Source organism: Jaculus jaculus, chromosome 1 (assembly GCF_020740685.1).
Source record: "Jaculus jaculus isolate mJacJac1 chromosome 1, mJacJac1.mat.Y.cur, whole genome shotgun sequence".
Classification (NCBI taxonomy): Eukaryota; Metazoa; Chordata; class Mammalia; order Rodentia; family Dipodidae; genus Jaculus; species Jaculus jaculus.
Genome location: NC_059102.1, coordinates 51204244 through 51225350, shown reverse-complemented (window position 1 = coordinate 51225350; position 21107 = coordinate 51204244). Strand labels below are relative to the sequence as shown.

Genomic DNA, 21107 nt, shown 5'->3' with positions numbered 1-21107 from the left:
AGTGGCCTCCATGCCTTCCCAGCCGTGACAGAGAATAACTCTGAACCGCAAGCACAAATGAACCCTCCTTCCCTTAAGCTGATTTTTTTCCCAGGTATTCTGTCCCAGCAATGACACTATAACAATATAGTTTCATACATGAAACCATAAAGGCTTGAGGACAAAAAGGACAATTTATTTTTTACTTGAAAAAGTCATAGTATATAGCAAGATGGAAAGTAGGGTTGTTTATTTTTAAAAAGAATGTGCTCAATGTCTCAATGTTTTTTAAACAGTGATGAAAGCTTTTGTGAGAAAAATTCATGAAAACATAAATTGGGGAAAAAAGACCAAATATTTGACTCACCGTGTCATCCTCGAAGACCCGGAAGTTGATTTGCCTCTGAGCAGCCCTGCTCAAGACCTCCTTCACTGCGCAGCCACAGTGAACCTTCACGGTGTCAAAGAACAAGTCATGCTGGAGTTGGTGCCCTGCTCGCTTGAGACCTAGACAAGATAGGAAACTCACCAATCTCTGACCCTGACATCTATTCCACAGCCCTTTCTCTTCATCTCTGCTTATAAACAAGTAAATGATTGAAAGAAAAAAAAAAAAAAAAAGAAAAGACATGGGCTGGAGGGATGGCTTAGTGGTTAAGGCATTTGCCTGCAAAGCCAAAGGACCCAGGTTCAGTTCCCCAGGACCCACGTTAGCCAGATGCACAAAGGGGTGCACGCGTCTGGAGTTCATTTGCAGCGGCTGGAGACCCTGGTGTGCCCATTCTCTATCTCTCTGTCAAATAAATAAATAAACAATTTTTTAAAATAGATGTATTTCTAGAAGTCTTCATGGTCCTTACTCATGTGTATCAGTCTTGTTAGGCCAAACAGATAACCCACTCACCTTCAGACAAAATCAAAGTGGCATTATGCACCCTTGTAGCAATATGCTTCAGCCCGTGGGAACCATGGTAGACAGCAAACATGGCAGCCATGTTGGCTAACAAGGCCTACGATGACAAAGATCATTTAAACATGAGCCAATCATATGCAAGGCATATGCAAAGACAACTGGTGGCATGAAGAAATAACTGATTTAGGATACCAAAATGGAAAACTGAGATTAAGCCAAAATCATTCACTTCCCTGCACTCTCTCTGACAGCTGAGGACTATTTATAACCTGCTTGAGTACCTGAGGATAAACAGAACATCTAACACTATACTAAACCTTCAAATTTAGCCATTATAAAAGGTGTTCCTGGGCTGGAGAGATGGCTTAACAATTAAGGCATTTGCCTCCAAAGCCAAATAACCCAGGTTTCATTCCCCAGGATGCACGTAAGCCAGATGCACAAGGGACACAGGCATCTGGAGTTTGTTTGCAGTGGTTACAGGCCCTGGTGAGCCCATTCTCTCTCTCTCTGTCTCTCTTCTCTCTGTCACTCTCTACTTGAAAATAAATTAAAAAATTTTAAAAAGGTGTCGCCATGAGCAACATGATCATGACACCCATACAGGGAAAGCACAGGTGCCAACAAGCCACATTTGATGCTGGAAGGCGGTGGAGTGATCAAGACTGGGTGAGACCTGAACATTTTATGCTCAATAGTTCTTCAAGGATGAAAGCTGCGGCCAGGCATGATGGCACATGCCTTTAGTTCCAGCACTTGGGAGGCAGAGGTAGGAAGACTGCTGTGAATTCAAGGCCTACCCTGACACTACATAGTAAATTCCAGGTAACCCTGGGCTGGAGCAAGACCCTACCTCAAAAAATAATGAAAGCTATAAGAAGTTTTCAAACAATCAGAAGCTTAAAGAATATGATATTCCTAAGGTGTTCTTTAAATAACAAATTGAAGCTAAATTTCAGTTATCAAGAAAGGATGGAGACAGGTGGAGCTCAGTGGTAGAGTGCAGGTGGAGCAGACAAAAAGGCCTTGCATTCAATTCCCCAGCAGTGCAAAAAGAAACTGAATTAAATTTAAAAAGATAATGTAAAAAACTATAAACCTAAGCCGGGCATGGTAGAACACACCTTTAATCCTAGCACGTGGGAGGCAGAGATAGAAGTATCACCCATTATTTTGAGGCCAGCCTGGAACTATAGTGTGAGTTCTGGGTCAGCTTAGGCTAGAGTGAGACCCTACCTCGAAAAGAACAACAACAACAACAACAAAAAAAAAAAAAAAAAAAAAAAGGGAGGAGGATATTTAATAGGTTGATATTGTATACAAGTAAGTACAATGATTGTAATGGGGAGGTAATATGATGGAGAATGGAATTTCAAAGGGGAAAGTGTGGGGGTGGGGAAGGAGGGAATTACCATGGGATATTTTTTTATAATCATGGAAAATGTTAATAAAAATTAAAAAAAATAAAAATAATAAATAAATAAAAAATAAAAACAAACAAACAAAAAAACCCTCAAAACCTTAGAAAGTCATTCAGATATCAAAAGATTTGAATAAAAAGAAAATCCAAATTCCTCTGACAAGTCAGACAGACTGAGGAGGTGGTTCATCAGTTAAAGGTGCTTACATGCAAATCCTAGGCTCAATTCTCCAATAACCTAAGTAAACCAGATGCAAAAGGTAGCTTAAGTATCTGAATTTGTAGTGACAAGAGGGCCTAGTGTGCGTGCATGTGTGCGTGCGTGTGCGCTCACTCTCTCTCTAATAAATATATTAAAATACTGAGAAAATACAAGCTGGTGGAGTAGAAACCTGTAATCCCAGTACTTGAGAAGTCAAAGCCAGCAGCAACGGCAACTTCTGGAGACCTGGGGAAGAGAATTCAGCTACCCAGCACCCGGCACAGGCGAACAGGGCAGTGGACACCAGCCCAGCCAGCCTAGCCAAGCCCACAGTGCAACAAAGAGGGGTCCAGGCGGGCACACGGCATAGGTGAGGCCAAAACCATCCCAAGAGGTAACAGGGCCTACTTACCCTGGGTCAGTAGCTGCCCCAAAGCCTGGTATACAGACCTGTACTGGAGTACGAATCACACCTTCTATGTTAGGGCAGGTTATGTGTTAGATTTGATGGATGGTTGTCTTTGCCATTCTTAAATAAGCTGTATTTTGGGGTTGTCCTTTGTTGCTTTCTGATTTATAGCACCTTTGTCTTCCTTTTCTGTCATTCTTTGGGACAGGGTCTCACTTGGCCCCAGGCTGAACTGGAACCCTTTACAGACCAGAAATCTCAGCCTCCCAGTTGACAGGATTAAGGGTGTGGGACAACACACACCCTTAAGGACTTTGGCATTGTTAGATTATCTGTTTGTTTTGTTTTCATTTTTTGAGGTAGGGTCTTATTCTGGCCCAGGCTGACCTGGAATTCACTCTGTATTCTCATGGTGGCCTCGAACTCATGGCGATCCTCCCACCTCTGCCTCCCGAGTGCTGGGATTAAAGGAGTGCACCACCATGCCCGGCTTGTTTTAATATCTAATCTTCCAGAAATACTCCATACTGGTTTTCATTGAGTGTGCATATTGCTCAGTTGAATTTTAGAATTAGCTTATATTTTGCTCCACCCAGCCTACTAGAACACTTGCATAGTAGGAAAACTCAACACCTATTCTATTCCATCTCTACTGTTGCTCGGGATAATACAAGAGCCAAATCTGGCACCTTAAGCTCCTACCCTTAAGATATACAATGTTAGATTTGTATGTCTAAGAATACTGCAGATATTAAGAAAGCCTAAGCATCAAATTAACTCAAGATGCAAAAATGTCTACATTGCAACACAAGAAACACAAAAAAATCAAGACAATATAATTCTACCAAAATAATAAATCCATCAGAAATGACCTCCAAAGAGACTGATTTAAATTAAAAATTCGGGCTGGAGAGATGGCATAGCAGTTAAGCGCTTGCCTGTGAAGCCTAAGGACCCGGTTCGAGGCTCGGTTCCCCAGGTCCCACGTTAGCCAGATGCACAAGGGGGCACACGTGTCTGGAGTTCGTTTGCAGAGGCTGGAAGCCCTGGCGCGCCCATTCTCTCTCTCTCCCTCTACCTGTCTTTCTCTCTGTGTCTGTCGCTCTCAAATAAATAAATAAAAATTAATTAATTAATTAAAAATTCCTGAACAAAATTTCAAAAGAATGATAATAATTACATTCTAAGAAATCAAAGAAGAAAACAAACTCCTAAAGGAGAACACAGGAAACCAACTTAATGAAACAAGGGGGTCAACACAAGATAAGAGTAAGGAAATAGAAATACTGAAAAAAAAAAATCAGAAATACTAGAAAACAGTAAGCTAAATTAAAAACTCTGTAGAAAGTCTTACCAATAGAATGGATGAAGGAGAGAACAAAATACCTAAACTAGAAGACCATGTGGTAGATCTAATATAGCCTAACAAAGAAAAAGACAAATAGGAAGGAATTAATAAATTCGGGACAGTTTATTAAGAGATAAACCTTAAGAATTCAGGGTATAGTAAAAGAAGAAGAATTTCACTCCAAAGGTATAATAGGTGTTTGCAACAAAATCACAGAAGCAAATAGGGAAAGCAATGCTAATACAGATACAGGAAGTCTTTAGAACACAAAAAGATACCACCAGGAAATAACCCCTCCTTGCCATATTATAATTATACTACTAAACACACATAAAGGCAAGCCCATCAGGATTACAGCAGATTACTCATCACAAACTTTAAAAGCCAGAAGGGCTTGGAATGAGGTATTCTAAGTTCTGAATGATAACAACTGTCAACCAAGGTTATTTTATCCAGCAAAGCTATCTATCCAAACTCACAGAGAAATAAAGACATTTCACAACAAAAACAGGCTAAAGGAATATGTGACCACTAAGCCAGCTCTATAGAAAATACTTGAAGGCATCCTCCATGCTGAAGAGAAAGGAAAGCATACACATAAGGAAATGGGGGAAAAAACCATATTCAAATACAAGCATTCAGAGTGAAGTCAGTAAGTATTGGAAGTTCAAAGTTATCTTCAGCTACAAAGTGAGCTTGAGGCCAGCCAAGGACACAAGACTGTCTCTCAAAAAAGCAAACAAAGATAGAACACGCTGAGGATTTTTACATTCATAATACTTCAGGTTTATGGAAAGATTTAAATATGTAATCAAGTAAAAGACTTTCAGAGATTCTTAAAAAATATCTATCAGTGATACAAAAAGAAGTCCATTGTGAACTCCATAATGCCAAGAAGAAAAATGTGTGGTTGAGAAGAATATGGAGCAGGCTTTGTAAGAGGTAGAGGGCTAGAGTCAAACATGTACAGCACAAAAAAAAGCGGAACTCAATTGTAGCCATTGCCTTAAGAAAGGAACAACTCCATGCGTACAAAGAGAAAAATACAGGAATTATATGAATGACTGATTTACAGAACCAGCAATGACAAAGAACCATAAAATAAGATACACTATGAACTACTAGTTGACCACCAAAACAAAAAGATAAAAATGAGACAAGACACAGTAGGGCTACCCTCAGGACAAACACCCTATTTGTAACTGCTGAAAAACGCTACAAATAATGACATATGTGCTACACTGAGCTAGAATAAGCGAACTAACTTGTCCTTGCAGACAGCCCAAGCTCACCTGGAAAACAAAATCAAACCCTAACACAGAAAACTGAGGCCCTGAATGGATTTACAGTAAGACAGATACATTCTGGAAAGACATGGGCAGAAAGGTCAACACAGGAGCAGTCAGCTACAAAGGAAGGGGTAACTTCGCTCAAGCAGGGAAGTGAACAGAGGGAGGGCAGACCATAGAAAGGCAAGCGTCATATCAAGATCAGGTTGTAATAGGTCATGAGAAAAATCAGGTAGTATCCTTCCTATACCACTAGAAGGCTGGGTTTACATTACTTTCTGAGGCAAAAGCAGTACAAGAAAACCGAATGAGAAAATTTCTCTAAAGACCTGTGCCTGCAGGACCAACTATACAAAGATCTTACTAACCACCGCATCTCTGGAAAGAGGTAGGTTCCTGGAGCCGATACCCACAGAGACAACACTACACCTCCCACTGAATTGTTAAGAGTTTCACTTCCTCTGACTCTTACTCCATTGGTGTACCTAGAATGGGTTCTCTGCTAGAACTAGTTCCCCAACTCGTTCTAAGGGTTGGCTGCGTTTCCAAACCCTCAGAATGCAAGCTCTAAAATACTTCAGGGATGATCAGAGGCTCAAGAGATTATCTTCCTTTATCTCATCAATATTAGGGATGTTTTTCAAGTTCTAAGAGAGTGCCCACAACTACTAGTAACTGATCGTCTACAACTCCCCCCCACCAGTCCCCTCAACAGCCTCTGCCTTCCATGCCCATTCCTGGAGAGCTTTCGTCTTAGCCCTAAGAGAGGGTGCCCCAACCTCCAACCACGTAAACCACCCCACACCCATCACTGCTAAAGACCAACGTATTTACAAACACTAAAAATACCTGTAAATGAAAGTAAGGCATGCTCCCACCCCTTGGCTTTTCTCTTAGCTTAGTTACTTCAGGAGCTGAAGGTGCTATTTTAGGTAAAATTAAAACTAACAATTAATGAGCTTTGCCTTTTTATTGTTGTTTTGTTAGTGATGAAATGACCGTGCAGAAAGCGTCAAGAAGATCATCACAGTGCTGGTGCGTGCATGGCTCAGGATGTGGCGAAGAATAAGAACGTGGGTCACTGAATGAGTGCCTCGCTTCCGCGGACTTTCAAGCATTCAGTGGTCAGGTTGGCTATGTGGTTTACCTGAGCTGTGCAGATGTTGCTGGTGGCTTTGTCTCTCCTGATGTGCTGCTCCCTGGTTTGAAGGGCAAGACGATATACTTCCTTCCCGGTGGCATCCCTTGACCAAGACAACGCATCCAGTCAGCACGGACAAAGAGCACGGGGGAGACTTGAGATGAACTAGCTTCATTCTCAGCTGAAGTGAATTCAGCATGCTTACTTGGGTGCAAGTTCATAAAGAAACAATTTCCAGGGCTGGGGAGACGGCTTAATGGTTAAGGTGCTTTGCCTGCAAAGCCAAAGGCCCAGGTTCAATTCCCCAGTACCCACATAAAGCAGGATGCACAAAGTGGCACATGCATCTGCAGTTCGTTTGCAGTGGCTAGAGGCCCTGGCAGGCCCATTCTCTCTCTTTCTACCTGCCTCTCTCTCCATTTTCTCTCTGAAATAAAGTTGTTAGAAAAGGAGAAAGAAACAATTTCCAGATCTTTCTTTTCTACATAGGACTACTGGTTTTCAGTTTGGACTATGAGGCCTGAGACATACACAATATAACGGTAGGACTAGTGAACAGATATTACCGTGCCTGACTGATGGAATAATAGTGATAAGGAGTAAGTTTCGCTCTGAGCTTCTTGACTAAACACAAGGAAAAAGGAAATACCTGACAAAATGGGATTTTTGTACTAGAGGTACAAAGACACTAACTGGCTATGAACAACAACAACAAAAGAATGTTAAGTCTTACTTGTCTCTAAAACTTTTCCCTCTGTAATACAATGGAAAATTTTTGTGAAAGCTTCTTTTATCCCTTCCCACTCCCCCTTTTGTAACAATAGCATCTTACTCTGTAGCTCTGGATAGGCTAGTAGTTGCTATGTAGCTTAGGACAGCCTTCAACTCACATTGATCCTCCTGTCTCATCCTCACTAGATTCAGTCTTAATCTTTGTTTGTGAAGTCTACTTTTTAAAGACAATAAGAAGTTCAGGGCTGGAGAGATGGCTTAGTGGTTAAGCGCTTGCCTGTGAAGCTTAAGGACCCTGGTTCGAGGCTCAATTCCCCAGGACCCACGTTAATCAGATGCACAAGGGGGTGCATGTGTCTGGAGTTCATTTCCAGTGGCTGGAGGCCCTGGTGTGCCCATTCTCTCTCTCTTGCTCTTTCTCCCTCGATCTATCACTCTCAAATAAATAAATAAAAATAAACAACATTTAAAACTTTAAAAAAAGAAGTTCACAAAATCAGCCAAGAGTAATTAGCATGCTGAACTTTTTGAATGGGAAACCCTCCGCTTCCTCATCTCCTTAGTGAAGAGAATCACTAAAACAAGCCGTCGAGAGATTACTGGGCAAACTATTATTTTTACACTATAAAAAAGCTACTTTGAGCAGGGTGTGGTGGCACACGCCTTTAATCCCAGCACTGGGGAGGCAAAGGTAGAAGGATCACCATGAGTTCAAGGCCACCCTGACTACATAGTGAATTCCAGATCAGCCTGGGCTAGAGTGAGACCCTACCTCGAAAAAACAAAACAAAACAAAACAAACAAAAGCTACTATGTACTATGTCACAAATTTAGAGTTTCAAAACTTTATATGACCATTTGCCAGTAAAGATTATTGAGTTATGTTACTATTCCAAGTTTCAGCAAGAAAATTATGCTATATTTACCCTGTCACAATTCGGGTATTCCTCTAAATTCTCAATCTGAAAGCAGTAAAGAAAATGTATTTGGAAATCACTCAAAAGGCTGTGTGACATGAGCCTCTTAGTGTGTGTCATCTCTCACTGCACTGGTTTTAATAGAACTATCTGGCATGGTGATACTTTGGGGTAAAAAAAAAAAAAACTGATCAGACACAAAAATAAACTAAAATATCTCTCACAGTTTTCATCATCCAAAATAAATGATATTATATGACTATAAACTAGTACATTATAATGTATATACACACCTTTCAAATGTAAATATTTATGGTGCTTGAGAAGTATTAGTTTATACTTTAGGGGTATGATCTATGTGTGGTACATGCGTAGGCACATGCAGACACATGCATCTTGTATGCAGATGCCAGAGGTCCTCTTTTTTCTTTTACTTATCTGTGTGTTTCTTTGAGATGGAGTCTCTCATTCCTATTAATTGATCTCAGAGCTGCTATTTTTGGTCAAGCTCCAGCAATTCTCTAGTCTTCATTCTCCACAAGGCTGAAGTTACAGAGTTAGAGGAGTGGCCACACCCAGGTAATCATATGGTTGCTGGGGAATCAAACTCAGGGGGACTCATACCCTCTCAGGCATGCATATTTATGTGGCAAGTCCTTTTACCCAGTGAGTCATCTTCCTAACCCCAAGATTCTTTTTTTATTTTTATTTATTTATGGATGTATGAGAGACAGAGAGAGAGAAAGGGAGAGAATAAGTGTGCCAAGGCCTCTAGCCTCTGTAAACGAACTCTAGACACATGTGCAACCATATGCAATCTGGCTTACATGGGTTCTGGAGAATCAAACCTAGGTCCTTAGGCTTCTCAGGCAAACATGGGTTCTGGGGAATCGAACCTGGATCCTTAGGCTTCTCAGGCAAACACCTTAACTGTTAAACCACCTCTCCAAGATTTTTTACTTTGTACATATATTTAACTGATCTGACATGACCCAACTGAATTCAGTGTCTGTGATAAAGAAAATAAACCCGGAAGATCATGGTCACAATGAAGGAAGGGGAGGAGACCTGCTTACCTTGTTACCCCTACCATCCTGCCAGGCATCATCCTCACCAAGCTTTCTCTGACGGCAAAAAAGGCTGCGTGTGGTCCCCCATAGCCCATCGGCACCCCAAACCTTTGTGAGCTGCCTAGAGCAATGTCTACCCCAAACTCTCCAGGTGGCTTCAAGATACACAGAGCTAGAAGGTCAGTGGCACAGCAGGTCAGGCTCTGGAAAGGAAATGAGAGATGGGTCAGTTATTTTCATTCCCTGATAACAGAGAGAGCACACAGTGGATCTTCTCAATTCCAGACAGACTGGCAAAGGTGAATTTCCTTTGCTTGTTCATTTATTCAACAACTATCTGCTGAGTGCCTAGTGTGTGCTAGGAATTAATGAACCAAACAGATGAAGAGTAGAGAGTAAGGAAGAGAGGTTCACCATTTCTTGTGATCATTGTAAAGAAATTAACATATACCAAGAGACAGACAAAAGCCAGGACTCCCACAGGGGTGTACCTACCCCAGTCTGATGTGCTCTTTCCACAAGTTCTGTAAAGTCCTCCACCTTCCCCTCTGTGTCTGGGTACTGGAACAACACCCCACTAACATCTTTACCACTGAAGTCCATTTCATGGGGTAACTTCAGCTCAATGGTGATTCCCCTATATCTGGAAAGAACAGGGAAACTACAATTAATCACAGTTTTTGTTTTCAGTGAAGTACCGCTCACATTCTGTGCTCTCCCTCAGTGAGAGCTCCACCCCCATCCTCACCTTATCCAACACCTGACCCTTCTGTGGTACCTGGTCCACACCAACTCACACACACCCCAGCTTCTGCTCCTCTCTTCCGTCCTTACCACTTCCCCCTCCTACTCCCCAGAGAAGAGTAGAGCATGACTTCCTAAGGAAGCAGTGGCTGAGTCAATACCGCCATTACTACTTCCACCTCGGATCAGTTTTAGGTAAGCAGAAAAGCATTAGGAAGTCAGGGAAGGACTTTGGTGGATTCCTAAAACTCTCTAAAACTGATCCCATGTCAGACAACCTCTTCTGGAAGGGTGGTGGTGTGGGGTAGAGAAAGAATGTCCAACATTTCCAAATGAGAGGACAGACACAGTCATAGTTGAGCTGGACATCCTACTTAGCGTACTGAACACGTGTAAGACACTCCTGTCCACTCATGCTACCCTGGGTGCTGTATGGATTCCCTATAAACTGTGTTTGCAGGAGGAACACACGGATCTACAGCAGCTAGGTGTGAGCTGTTTTGCCAGATTTCCAAAAACATTGCTGAAGGAACTCTACTGATGTATTGATTCAGTTACTTATTTCAAGATAGGTTCTTACAATGTGGCCCAAGCTGGCCTGGGGCTTACAATCAAAGTATTTCAAGCTGAGTTTAGTATTATGGATTTCTTATATATTTATTTATTTAAGAGAGAGATAGGCAGATAGAAAGAGAGAACGGGCCACTACAAATGAACTCCAGACGCATGCACCACCTTGTGCATCTGGCTTACATGGGCACTGGGGAATTGAGCCTGGGTCCTTAGGCTTCAGGCAAGCGCCTTAACCACTAAGCCATCTCTCCAGCCCAGTATTCTAAATTTTATAAAAGGAAGACATGCTGGGTGTGGTGGTGCACACCTTTAATCTCAGCACTTGGGAGGCAGAAGTAGGAGGACTGCTGTGAGTTTGAGACCAGTGTGGGAACAAAGAGTGAGTGCCAGGTCAGCCTAGGCTACAGTGAGATCTTACCTCCAACAACAACAAAAAAGAAGAAAAGAAGAAGAAATAGGAGGAAGAGGAGGAGGAGGAAGAAGAAACAGAAGCCGAAAAGAAGAAGACAACCAAACAGCAAGGTAACTTACAAAGCAAAGACAACTAAATAAACCATGTATTTTCTCCCTCAATATTGGCAGAAAAAAGTGGGAGGAAAAATGTAGCTTAACAACCTCAATTGAAAGCCAGTTCTCCTTCTAATCAGATTGGAGGTAAGAAGGAAAGAAATAGTACAGTTGAACATAGTTTTACTCTGGGTTCAAAAAAAAAATTAAATCAATTACTTGGCTCGAGTCTGGACAACAGCTATTGTTTGCGGGTGGCAACGAGGGTCAACAAAAAATTTCTTCCTCTTGTTGTGTCTGTTGAAAAAGAAAAATACAAAAGAATCAAAAAAGGGAAACAAGAAAAGATACAATCAAATATGAACATTTCCAAGGCATTTCCAAAATCAGTTTCTGAAAGTGTAAGCAGACATGACAGTTAGGGCAAGTCTCAGCCTAGTTAAAAAAAAAAAAAACTGAGTCATAAAAAACTCTAATACTGAGTGACTGCCATTCCACTGAAATCAAAGTGTTATAACCTCACTTAACAAAATTACTCTTCAAATAGTTCAAATGTTTAAAACCTATACCATGACTAAAGAGGAAAGGGCAAATATTAGGTACAAGTGAAAAATTAAATAACTAATAAAAAATATTCTAAATCAATACATTCTATAGTTTCAAAGCACTGAGAAATTATTGCTAAGCCCAATGTCCTCGCTTAGCACAAGGGTAAAGGCCTCGCAACACGTATGGAACCAGAGAAGGCAGTGGGATGAAGTGGGCCAATTCTAGTTCTCGCCCATGTCTTGGTTTCAGGAAACACACTGATGTGGGTTTCTAACAATTCAGCTATCAAGATCATATCTGGATTTAAAATACAATGGTGTGGGAGGTGTTTGTACCTGTATATTGTGCTATACACTTAATTTCCTAGAGAGATAAAAAAGCAATGGCTTCCGTGGGAGACTTGAACTAGGAAATAGCAAGCCTTGCTTGCAATTAATTATATCCCACTCAATTTATTGGCTATTTTTTTTTTTTTTACTAGGTACACTTCTATAATAAACAAATTTGTTTTGTCTTTTTGAGTCGGGGTCTTAACTCTGCAGCCTCGAACTTGCCAGTAATCTTCATGCCTCAGCCTCTGCTTTCTAGGATTACAAGTATGCCCCATCATACCTGACCATAAACAAATTTAATGGTGGAATAAGACAAGTTGGGAAGATACACAAAAAGAAATTGCTCAACACACAGTGCTTTCCATAGTGTAAACGGAATAGATTTGGAGGAAAGAGCTATCAAAGCCAAAATGACCTGAGGTACAAACCAAATCCACACCATTTTACAGTGGTTTAGTAAAAGCATATACTTAAAGCTTGGGACTTTAATCTCAGCACTTGGGAGGCTGAGGTAAGAGAATTGCTATGAGTTCAAGACAAGCCTGGACTATAAAGTGAGTACCAGGTCAGCCTTGGCAGGAGTGAGACTCTTCCTCAAAAAAATCAAAACAAGTCAGGCGTGGTGGCGTACACTTTTATTCCCAGCACTTGGTAGGCAAAGGTAGGAGGATTGCCACGAGTTCAAGGCCACCCTGAGACTATGTAGAGAATTCCAGGCCAGCCTGGGCTACAGTGAGACCCTACCTTGAAAACAAAAACAAACAGCAACAACAAAAAAACCCCACCAAAACACACACGCACGCACATGTGCACACACACACTTCAACCCTTTAGGCTGCTTTACAGTAACTTTAGGGCTGAGGATGTGGCTCAATGGGTAGAATGCCTACCCAAGTATGCACAAAGTCCTAAATTTGATCCCCAGCACCATGTGAACCAGGTGTGGTGTTAAAGGCCTGTAATCTCAGTACTTAGGAGGTGGAGGCAGGAGGATCAGAAGTTCAAAGTCATTCTAACCTCAAACAAAAAAGAAACCTTTTAGTTTCTGCAAGTGTGAAGTAAACACTATCATTGAGAAAAAGAAGTGGGGGAGATGGTGAAAAGTAAGGAGAAAGCAGAATGAGTTAAAAATCAGTAAAAAGCTGAGAAGAGCAACCAGAAAGGTGTATAGACGGCATTCCTTTGTGCCTGCTGAGGAAGCAAGAGCCTCGGGGTGGAATCCACCACAAGGAGTTCGTCTCCCCACCCCCAAGTCCATGGGAGCTAAGAAATAGGCTGACATGGGAATTCAGGGCCAGAAGCACAGAACCTAGGCCAGCCACACCCTGAATGTGGGCAGATTTCCCAACCAGATGAAACCTGTGTGAGAATTCTACCAGGAAGATACGCTGCAACCTTCTCCCAAGTCAGAGGGCCGCAGAAGGGGAGGAACGGGAGAACCGCTGTTACCTATACCCAGTGGCCCAGTAACTTCTAGAAACAGATCTCAGGGAAGAATCAAAATTTCTAAGGCAGATTTATTATGTGGATGCACACAGTTAACAATAGATGTCAAGAGTAAACTAAATGTGAACTACAGGCACAGGTTACATGAATCATGGCGCTTCCATGCTTGTGCACGCTACATGGACGCAAGGGAAGTCTCATGTAGACGGCGGACTAGGGGTGAAGCTATGTTCACAATACAGTGCGAATACATCGCAAAGGCAGGAGCGCGGCGGAGGGGGAGGCAGGAGGAACATTAGCTAAAGCCAGCTACAGCTACGTAGCGGGTAAGCCTGGGAGCCGAGCCCTGGGAGCCAGCGTGGGGCTCTGCTGGCATGGTGCTTGCCCAGCGTGCGCTCGGTGTAGTGGTGCACACCTATAAGCCACCACCTGGGGAGGTAGGAAGCTAGAAGCCAGACTCACTTACATGGAATTCAAGGCAAGTCTAGGCTACATGAGACTCTGTCTCAAAAAAAAAGGGGGGGGGGGCCTGGGGAGATGGCTCAGAGGTCAAAGGCACTTGCTTGCAAAACCTGCTGGCCTGGATTCAATTCTCTAAGCACCCACATAAAGCCAGACAGGCATCTGAGTGCAGTGGCAAGAAACTCTGATGCACCCATACACAAGCACATGCGCATGCGTACACTCATGCAGATAAATAATTTAAAACAAAGAGCAGCACCAACAACAAACACACCCAGGAGCTAGCAATATAATTCAGCACTTGCTCAGCATGCACAGGCCCTGAGTTAGAATTGCAAAGGAAAAAAAAAAAAAAGAAGAAACGAAAGCAAGCTAAATATACCAAATATAACCCAAGAAGGTGACATTTATTCCCATTATCCACTCGTCTGCTACCCTAAGGATCCAGGCCACAGTGTGGAAGACTTGTTTCCCTCCGGCCACCCTCAGGCCATTGCCAATGCAATGTGAGTGAAAGCTGTTGAGTGGAGGCTTGAAACAACTCTTTAGAGAGGTTTACTTGGGTAGACATCCCCATAACACCTCATCTTTGCTTCCTCCTGAGGGTAGATGTCATGGTTCCAGCTGTCATCTACTGACCAGTCGCCACAGCACAGGACACGAGATAGAGAAGGGCACAGGGCCTAGATGGTACCACAGGGTTGTCATCATAAGTCACCACTGGACTTACGAAAGAGAAAACAAGATATGATGTCAAAAGACAGTGACTTTAAAAAAACTAGCATGAGATCTTTTTGTTAGTGTGGAGGTCAGAGGATGACCTTGGGGTGTCAGTTCTTGCTTTCCACTTTGTTTGAGACAGCATCTCTATTATTGTTTGTCACTACAAATGCCAGAATCGCTGGCCCATAAGCTTCAAGATTCTTCTAACTTCTAACTCTGCCTCCCATTGCTATGAGTGCGCTGGGATTACAGATGCAAATGTTACTCATGTGCAGCTTTATGTAAGTTTTCAGGACCTGAATTCCCGTCGTAAGGCTTGGAAGACAAACGCTTTGAACCACACAGCCATCTCCCCACCCCAAACAACTATTTTTTTTTTTAATGAAATTCGACAGCAATCTAAATAGCAATTTTTATTTTATTTTATTTTTTTGTCATTTTTTTTAAATAGCAATTTTTAAATCAAACATTTTAACACAGTACAATCCAAAAGATGCTAATTTGATAGATGCTGAGAATGATGGTAGGAAATAAAAAAAAATCTGTTTCCTACAGTAAAATCATTGTCTCTACACAAGTAGAAAACTTTCGAAGTAGAGTAAAAATATCACAAGTTATATATTTCAGTCCTGACTCTGGGTCAGGGTGTTTCAGGCAGTGTCGGTCAGCATTCACGGAGCAGGACACGTGTGTGGTGCGAGCCCGTCTGTGTGTGTTCAGAGCTGAGGCCGCAGTGAGACTGCGTGATGCAACACAGGAGAGCAAAGCTAGAAACACCTCAGGCTCATCCCACATTAAACTTGGTCGTTATGCATTCAGAAAACGTTTACTCTTGCCAAATACCGTTCTACCTCCACGTTTACGTATGCAATCCCATGCGGGTCGCGAGTCACCAGTGTAGGGAGTTAGGGACGAGAGGGTATTCTGCTCCCCGAGAGAGTCTCACCTGCAGCACAGCTGCATCGCCTCCGCAGCAGCAGTTGCCTCATCCAGCAAGGAGGCGTTGGCCATGTCCATGCCTGTGATGTCACACACCATGGTCTGGTAGTTGAGTAAACTCTCCAGCCTCCCCTGAGATACCTCTGGCTGATATGGAGTGTACTGGGTAATCCTGAAAGCAAAGCAAAACAGCCATGACCTAGCATCTCACTGTGAAGGAAGTTGCACAGAGGATTGACTGAGAGGGAAGATCTACCGAGTGTGGGCGCATGATTCCATAGGCTGGGGCCCAGATGGGATAAGAGGGAAGTTGTGCCTGCTTCCTGGTCAACACATGAGCTGTTCTCTTACCCCAAATTCTCCTCACCATGATGGACTGACTGACATCACTGAAACCATGAGCCAAAATAAACCCTTCCTACCTAAATTATTTATGTTGGGTAATTGGTCATAGCAATAGAAAGTGAAACTAAGGGGGCCAGAGAGATGGCTTAGCGGTTAAGCGCTTGCCTGTGAAGCCAAAGGACCCTGGTTCGAGGCTCGATTCCCCAGGACCCACGTTAGCCAGATGCACAAGGGGGCGCACGCGTCTGGAGTTCGTTTGCAGTGCTGGAGGCCCTGGCACACCCATTCTCTCTATCTGCCTCTTTCTCTCTCTGTCTGTCATTCTCAAATAAATAAATAAAAACATTAAAAGAAAAAAAGAAAGTGAAACTAATATAACTCCTTTTGGGCTTGTGTAGGGCAGATCAGAATTGTCATAACAAAAAGAAAAAAAGTTATCCTTTTTGTGTGTTATTTTCTTTCTTCTAGATAAAAAAAAAGTCCTTCATAAATACCACCATAAAGACATTCAAGAATCTAACACATGGGCTGAAGAGATGGCTCAGTAGTTAAAAGTGCTTGTTTTCAACACCTGATTGCCCGAGTTTAACTCCCCAGTACTCATGTAAAGCCAGATACATCAAGTTCATATGCAGAGGCAGGAGGCTGCCTTGTGCCCATACTCTCTCTCTCTCTTAAATAGAAAAATAAATTTGTAAAGAATGCAATATCCTATACTCAAATTTATTTAATCCTTGCCTTATATTCATTTGAAGTTTTACATGCTTCTAAGAAATTAACTAGTGTCTATTTAAGAATTCTCATTGTGGGGCTGGAGAGATGGCTTAGAGGTTAAGGTGTCTGCCTGCAAAGCCAGAGGATCCAGGTTCGACTGTCCAGGACCCACGTAAACCAGATGCACAAGGGAGCACATGAGTCTGGAGTTCATCTGCAGAGGCTGGAGGCCCTGGCACACCCATTCTCTCTCTCCCTCTCTCACTACCTCCTCATCTTTCTCTCTCAAATAAGTAAATAAATATATTTTAAAAAGAATTCTCATTCTCATTGTGTAATTGCTGTGAGTCTATTGAACTCTGATGGTATCAAAATTTAGAATGATATCAGATGGTATCAAAATATCAAAATGAGTAGAAGGCCATATAGACACTGATTCTAATTTTATGTCTTCTGGCTACTTGCCAAGACTGTAGATATGTAAATAAACTCATTACTTCATAACTCTTTCATTTCTTCATTCATTAACTCATTCTATAAATACCTACTTCACTTAGCATGGAACTATCATAGGCTTGTAAGCAAAATGGCTAATAGTCTCTGGTATGGAGAATATATTTTACTGAGAAAAAGGAGATAATAAACAAAATTATTTCAGAGTGATACTTTAAAGAAAACAGCATAAGGTCATAACATAGAGACTGAGGACTTGTGATAAATAAAACTCCTGCCTTTTCATCAAAAGCCATTGCTGGGCTGGAAATGGTTAACAGTTAAGGCATTTGCTTGAGAAGCCTAAGGACCCATGTTCAGCTCCCCAGATCCCACGTAAGACACACACAAGGTGGCAAGCACGTCTGGAGTTTGAGTGCAGTGGCTGGAAGCTCTGGCACACAAATTCTCTCTCTCTCTGTCTCATAAAAAAAAAAAAAGAAAAAAAAAGCGCCATTCAGCCAGGCGTGGTGGTGCACGCCTTTAATCCCAGCACTTGGGAGGCAGAGGTAGGAGGATCGCGGTGAGTTCGAGACCACCCTGAGAATACAGAGTGAATTCCAGGTCAGACTGGGCTAGAGTGAGATCCTACCTCGAAAAAAACAAAACCAAAAAGCCATTCACTTTAGCAGAAGCATGGTGAGGACCGCGGGGACTGATAGCAGTGTACATCTTCAGTGTTTTCATATTGAGCCAAAAACATTAGGAAAGGTTTTAGGTGATTTAGGGCTTTGGTTTTTCATATCCTTTTCTTTGTCTCTTTTTCTGGTAATTATATGCAGTATCTACTTTTTCTTTTCTTTTTTGAAGATATGAAATCATTAGCTTTGTTTTGTTTGAAATAGTTTAAATCTGAGGAGTGTGGAGAGAAGACTGCCTTAGCAAACAGCATAATGTCAAGGCTTTGAAATAGTTTCCTGACATTTTTATTGGTCCAAATAGGTGTATATACAGTAGAATAAATGTTTGCTTCGGTTAATTCCTTGAACAGCCTGGATTAGCAATAGTAAATTAGTTTGCCAAATTCTAAGTGGGTGGTGAGCTGGAATGAATGAGGCACACAATGCATTAATACATGGTGCAGGCCAGCAAAAAGGGACTGTGAGCAGAAATGAGGTCATACAAGAGGCACAGACAACAGGCAGCTGTGATCTCAATTCAGACAAGACCTTCACACTCGGCTTGCCACCAGAAAAACAGATGTGGGTCATTTTTGCAATATGCTTAGATCGCCTGCCTACCAGGAAACGTTTATTTTGTTCAGAGCCATTTTTTGATATGTAGACAGGCAGAAACATATATACATACTGTGGTGGTTTGATTCAGGTGTCCCCCATAAAGTTAGGTGTTCTGGATGCTAGATTCTCCAACTGATGGCAATTAGAAATTAAAGTCTCCTGGAGGTGGTGTATTGTTGGGGGCAGGCTTATGGGTATTAAAGCCAGCTCCCCCTTGCTAGTGTTTGGCACACTCTCCTATTGTCCACCTTATGTTGGCCAGGGGGTGATGTCCACCCTCTGCTCATGCCACTGTTTTCCCTGTCATCACGGAGCTTCCCCCTCAAGCCTTTAGGCCAAAATAAACCTTTTATCCCACAGGCTGCTCTTGGCTGGGTGATTTCTACCAGCAATGTGAACCTGACTGCAACAGTAATGTTCGTACCTAGAGTGGTGTTGCTGCTAGACACCTGAGCCTTTTGGAGCTGATTTTCAAGAGGAATATGGAAGGATTTGAAATCTTGGCCTAAGAGATGTCTTGCAGTGTTATAAGTACAGCTTGATGGGCTATTCTGGTCAAACTCAGACATGAATGCAGTAAGAACTATGGACTGTGAGGTTTGGCTTATGAGGGTGAGAAAGAGCTTTGCCTGGACTGGGCTAGTACTTTGTGTGGGAAGCTTGCTATTATGCCTGTCCCTGAGAAGTTGTGCAGGGTTGCTTTGTGTAGAAATGAACTGGTGTGAGCAAAGGGATATGGCACAGAAAAAACAAAATCTTTGGGTGAACTGCTGACCATCCAGCTGCAATTGAGAGATTACAACCTCAACAGGAAGAATGTAGACTCTTTTGAAGGCCCGAGTGCTCAAGGAATGTCCTGTTCTTCAAAGTTTGCTTTATTTCCCCCTGGATTAACAAACTGGCACCCTACCTGGTATCAAGGAGTAAAAAAATGCAGGAAAGAGAGGGTCATTAAGTTTGCAACACGGTCTTGTGTTTTGGAAATGGCCATGGGCATTGTGAAACAGGTTTGCTGGATGCCTACATGAAGAAGACCCCATGGGACCATGAGGATGAACCGTGGATTGCAGTGGAGACCCAGTGGAGATGCCAGGACCATGAAATAGCTGCTAAGGAGAGCTGCTGGCCCCAGATGAAGTTTACCAGGACTGTGAGTAGCCTAGCTGGAGGGAAGAACTGGAGCTCTAGAGACTTGTTGCTTGTTAGAAATATCAGACTTGGGCTGGAAAGATGGCTTAGCAGTTAAGGCATTTGTCTGTGAAGCCTAAGGATCCAGGTTCAATTCCCCAGATCCCATGTAAGCCAGCTTCACAAGGTAGCACATGTGTCTGGAGTTCATTTGCAGCAGCTGAAGGCCCTGGAGAGCCCATTTTCTCTCTCTGTATCTGCCTCTTTCTCTCTGTCTCTCAAATAAATAAATAAAATATTTTAAAAAAGAAATTATCAGACTTGGAGATTTGTCACTGACTACAGTTGTTGGACTTGGAGCTAGAGTTTGAAGTTTTCCCTGTTTAAGTTTTGTATTGGCTGAATAATTCTTTGCTATGCCCAATGCCATCTTTTGCAGTGTGTGTTTGTGCCAGTATGGCTTGCGGGGGAGGGGTGGTATTATGGCTCAGTTAAAAGACCTTGTATGATGGGGATGTTTAAACATCATTAGGATTGATAAAAAACTATGGGGACTTTTAAAGTTGGACTGAATGCATTGGGTTTTTGTTTGTTTGTTTTTGTTTTTCGAGGTAGGGTCTCACTCTGGTGCAGACTGACCTGGAATTAACTATGTAGTCTCAGGGTGGCCTCGAACTCTCGGTGATCTTCCTACCTCTGCCTCCCAAGTGCTGGGATTAAAGGCGTGTGCCACCATGCCCATCACATTATATTTTTTATCATGTTTGGATATCAGTTTATGGGGGACAGGGGCATAATGTGGTGGTTTGATTCAGGTGTCCCCTATAAACTTAGGTGTTTTAGATGCTAGGTTCTCTAGCTGATGGCAACTGCTTTTGGCTCTCACCTATAACTTGCAGTACCTGCAATAGGTGGTACCCATGTTGAGCTGTTGGTCAGAAAGACCAACAAGGACCCCCAAACAAAACAGGCTTTTGTCAAAGCTTGATTATCCACCTGAGATAAAAGGTAAGACCCTTTTTCTGAAGACATCGTATGCTGCTGACAGAACACAAAGAGACTTGGCTGGAATCTGGAAGACAGCCAGTCCCCAGACAACCTGTAGTTCTAGAAAGCGCTACATGAGCTAATGGGGGGAAGTCACCAACAACGGTGGGAGCAAGCAGGGCTCTAAGCTACTCAGAAAGAATCAGCCTGACACACCAGTGCAATGGTGGCACACAGCCTTGGTGGGTAACCAGTAGCTTTCTAACTGGCTAAGATATCTGCTCAGTGGAAAGGAACCCATATCTGGAACTGAAAACCAGGTCTGAATCCTATGGAGACAAAGATTATGCTCTCCAATGTCAATCCTCCACTAGTCTTTGGCTGAAAGTGGGGCTACATACATTGAACTCTCCCAAAAATTAATAATGTTTATCCAATTTAACCTATGCTGACTTTACTCTTTGTTGGAGAACCTGTTTTTTGAGACCCGAGGAGATAAATCACCCCT

The 21107-nt window shown here is 42.4% G+C and overlaps 1 protein-coding gene across 1 annotated transcript in view; it reads right to left on the bottom strand.

The window, feature by feature from the left end:
* Positions 1-21107, bottom strand: part of Gldc (glycine decarboxylase) — a 112003-nt gene that overhangs the window by 51630 nt on the left and 39266 nt on the right. The window contains exons 4-10 of the mRNA XM_045144434.1: positions 15703-15867; positions 11464-11541; positions 9916-10063; positions 9427-9623; positions 6708-6804; positions 884-989; positions 347-486 (exon numbers count right to left, since the gene is read on the bottom strand). Of these exons, the coding sequence (XP_045000369.1) occupies positions 347-486; positions 884-989; positions 6708-6804; positions 9427-9623; positions 9916-10063; positions 11464-11541; positions 15703-15867 (931 nt within the window). The remainder of the gene's footprint in view (positions 1-346; positions 487-883; positions 990-6707; positions 6805-9426; positions 9624-9915; positions 10064-11463; positions 11542-15702; positions 15868-21107) is intronic.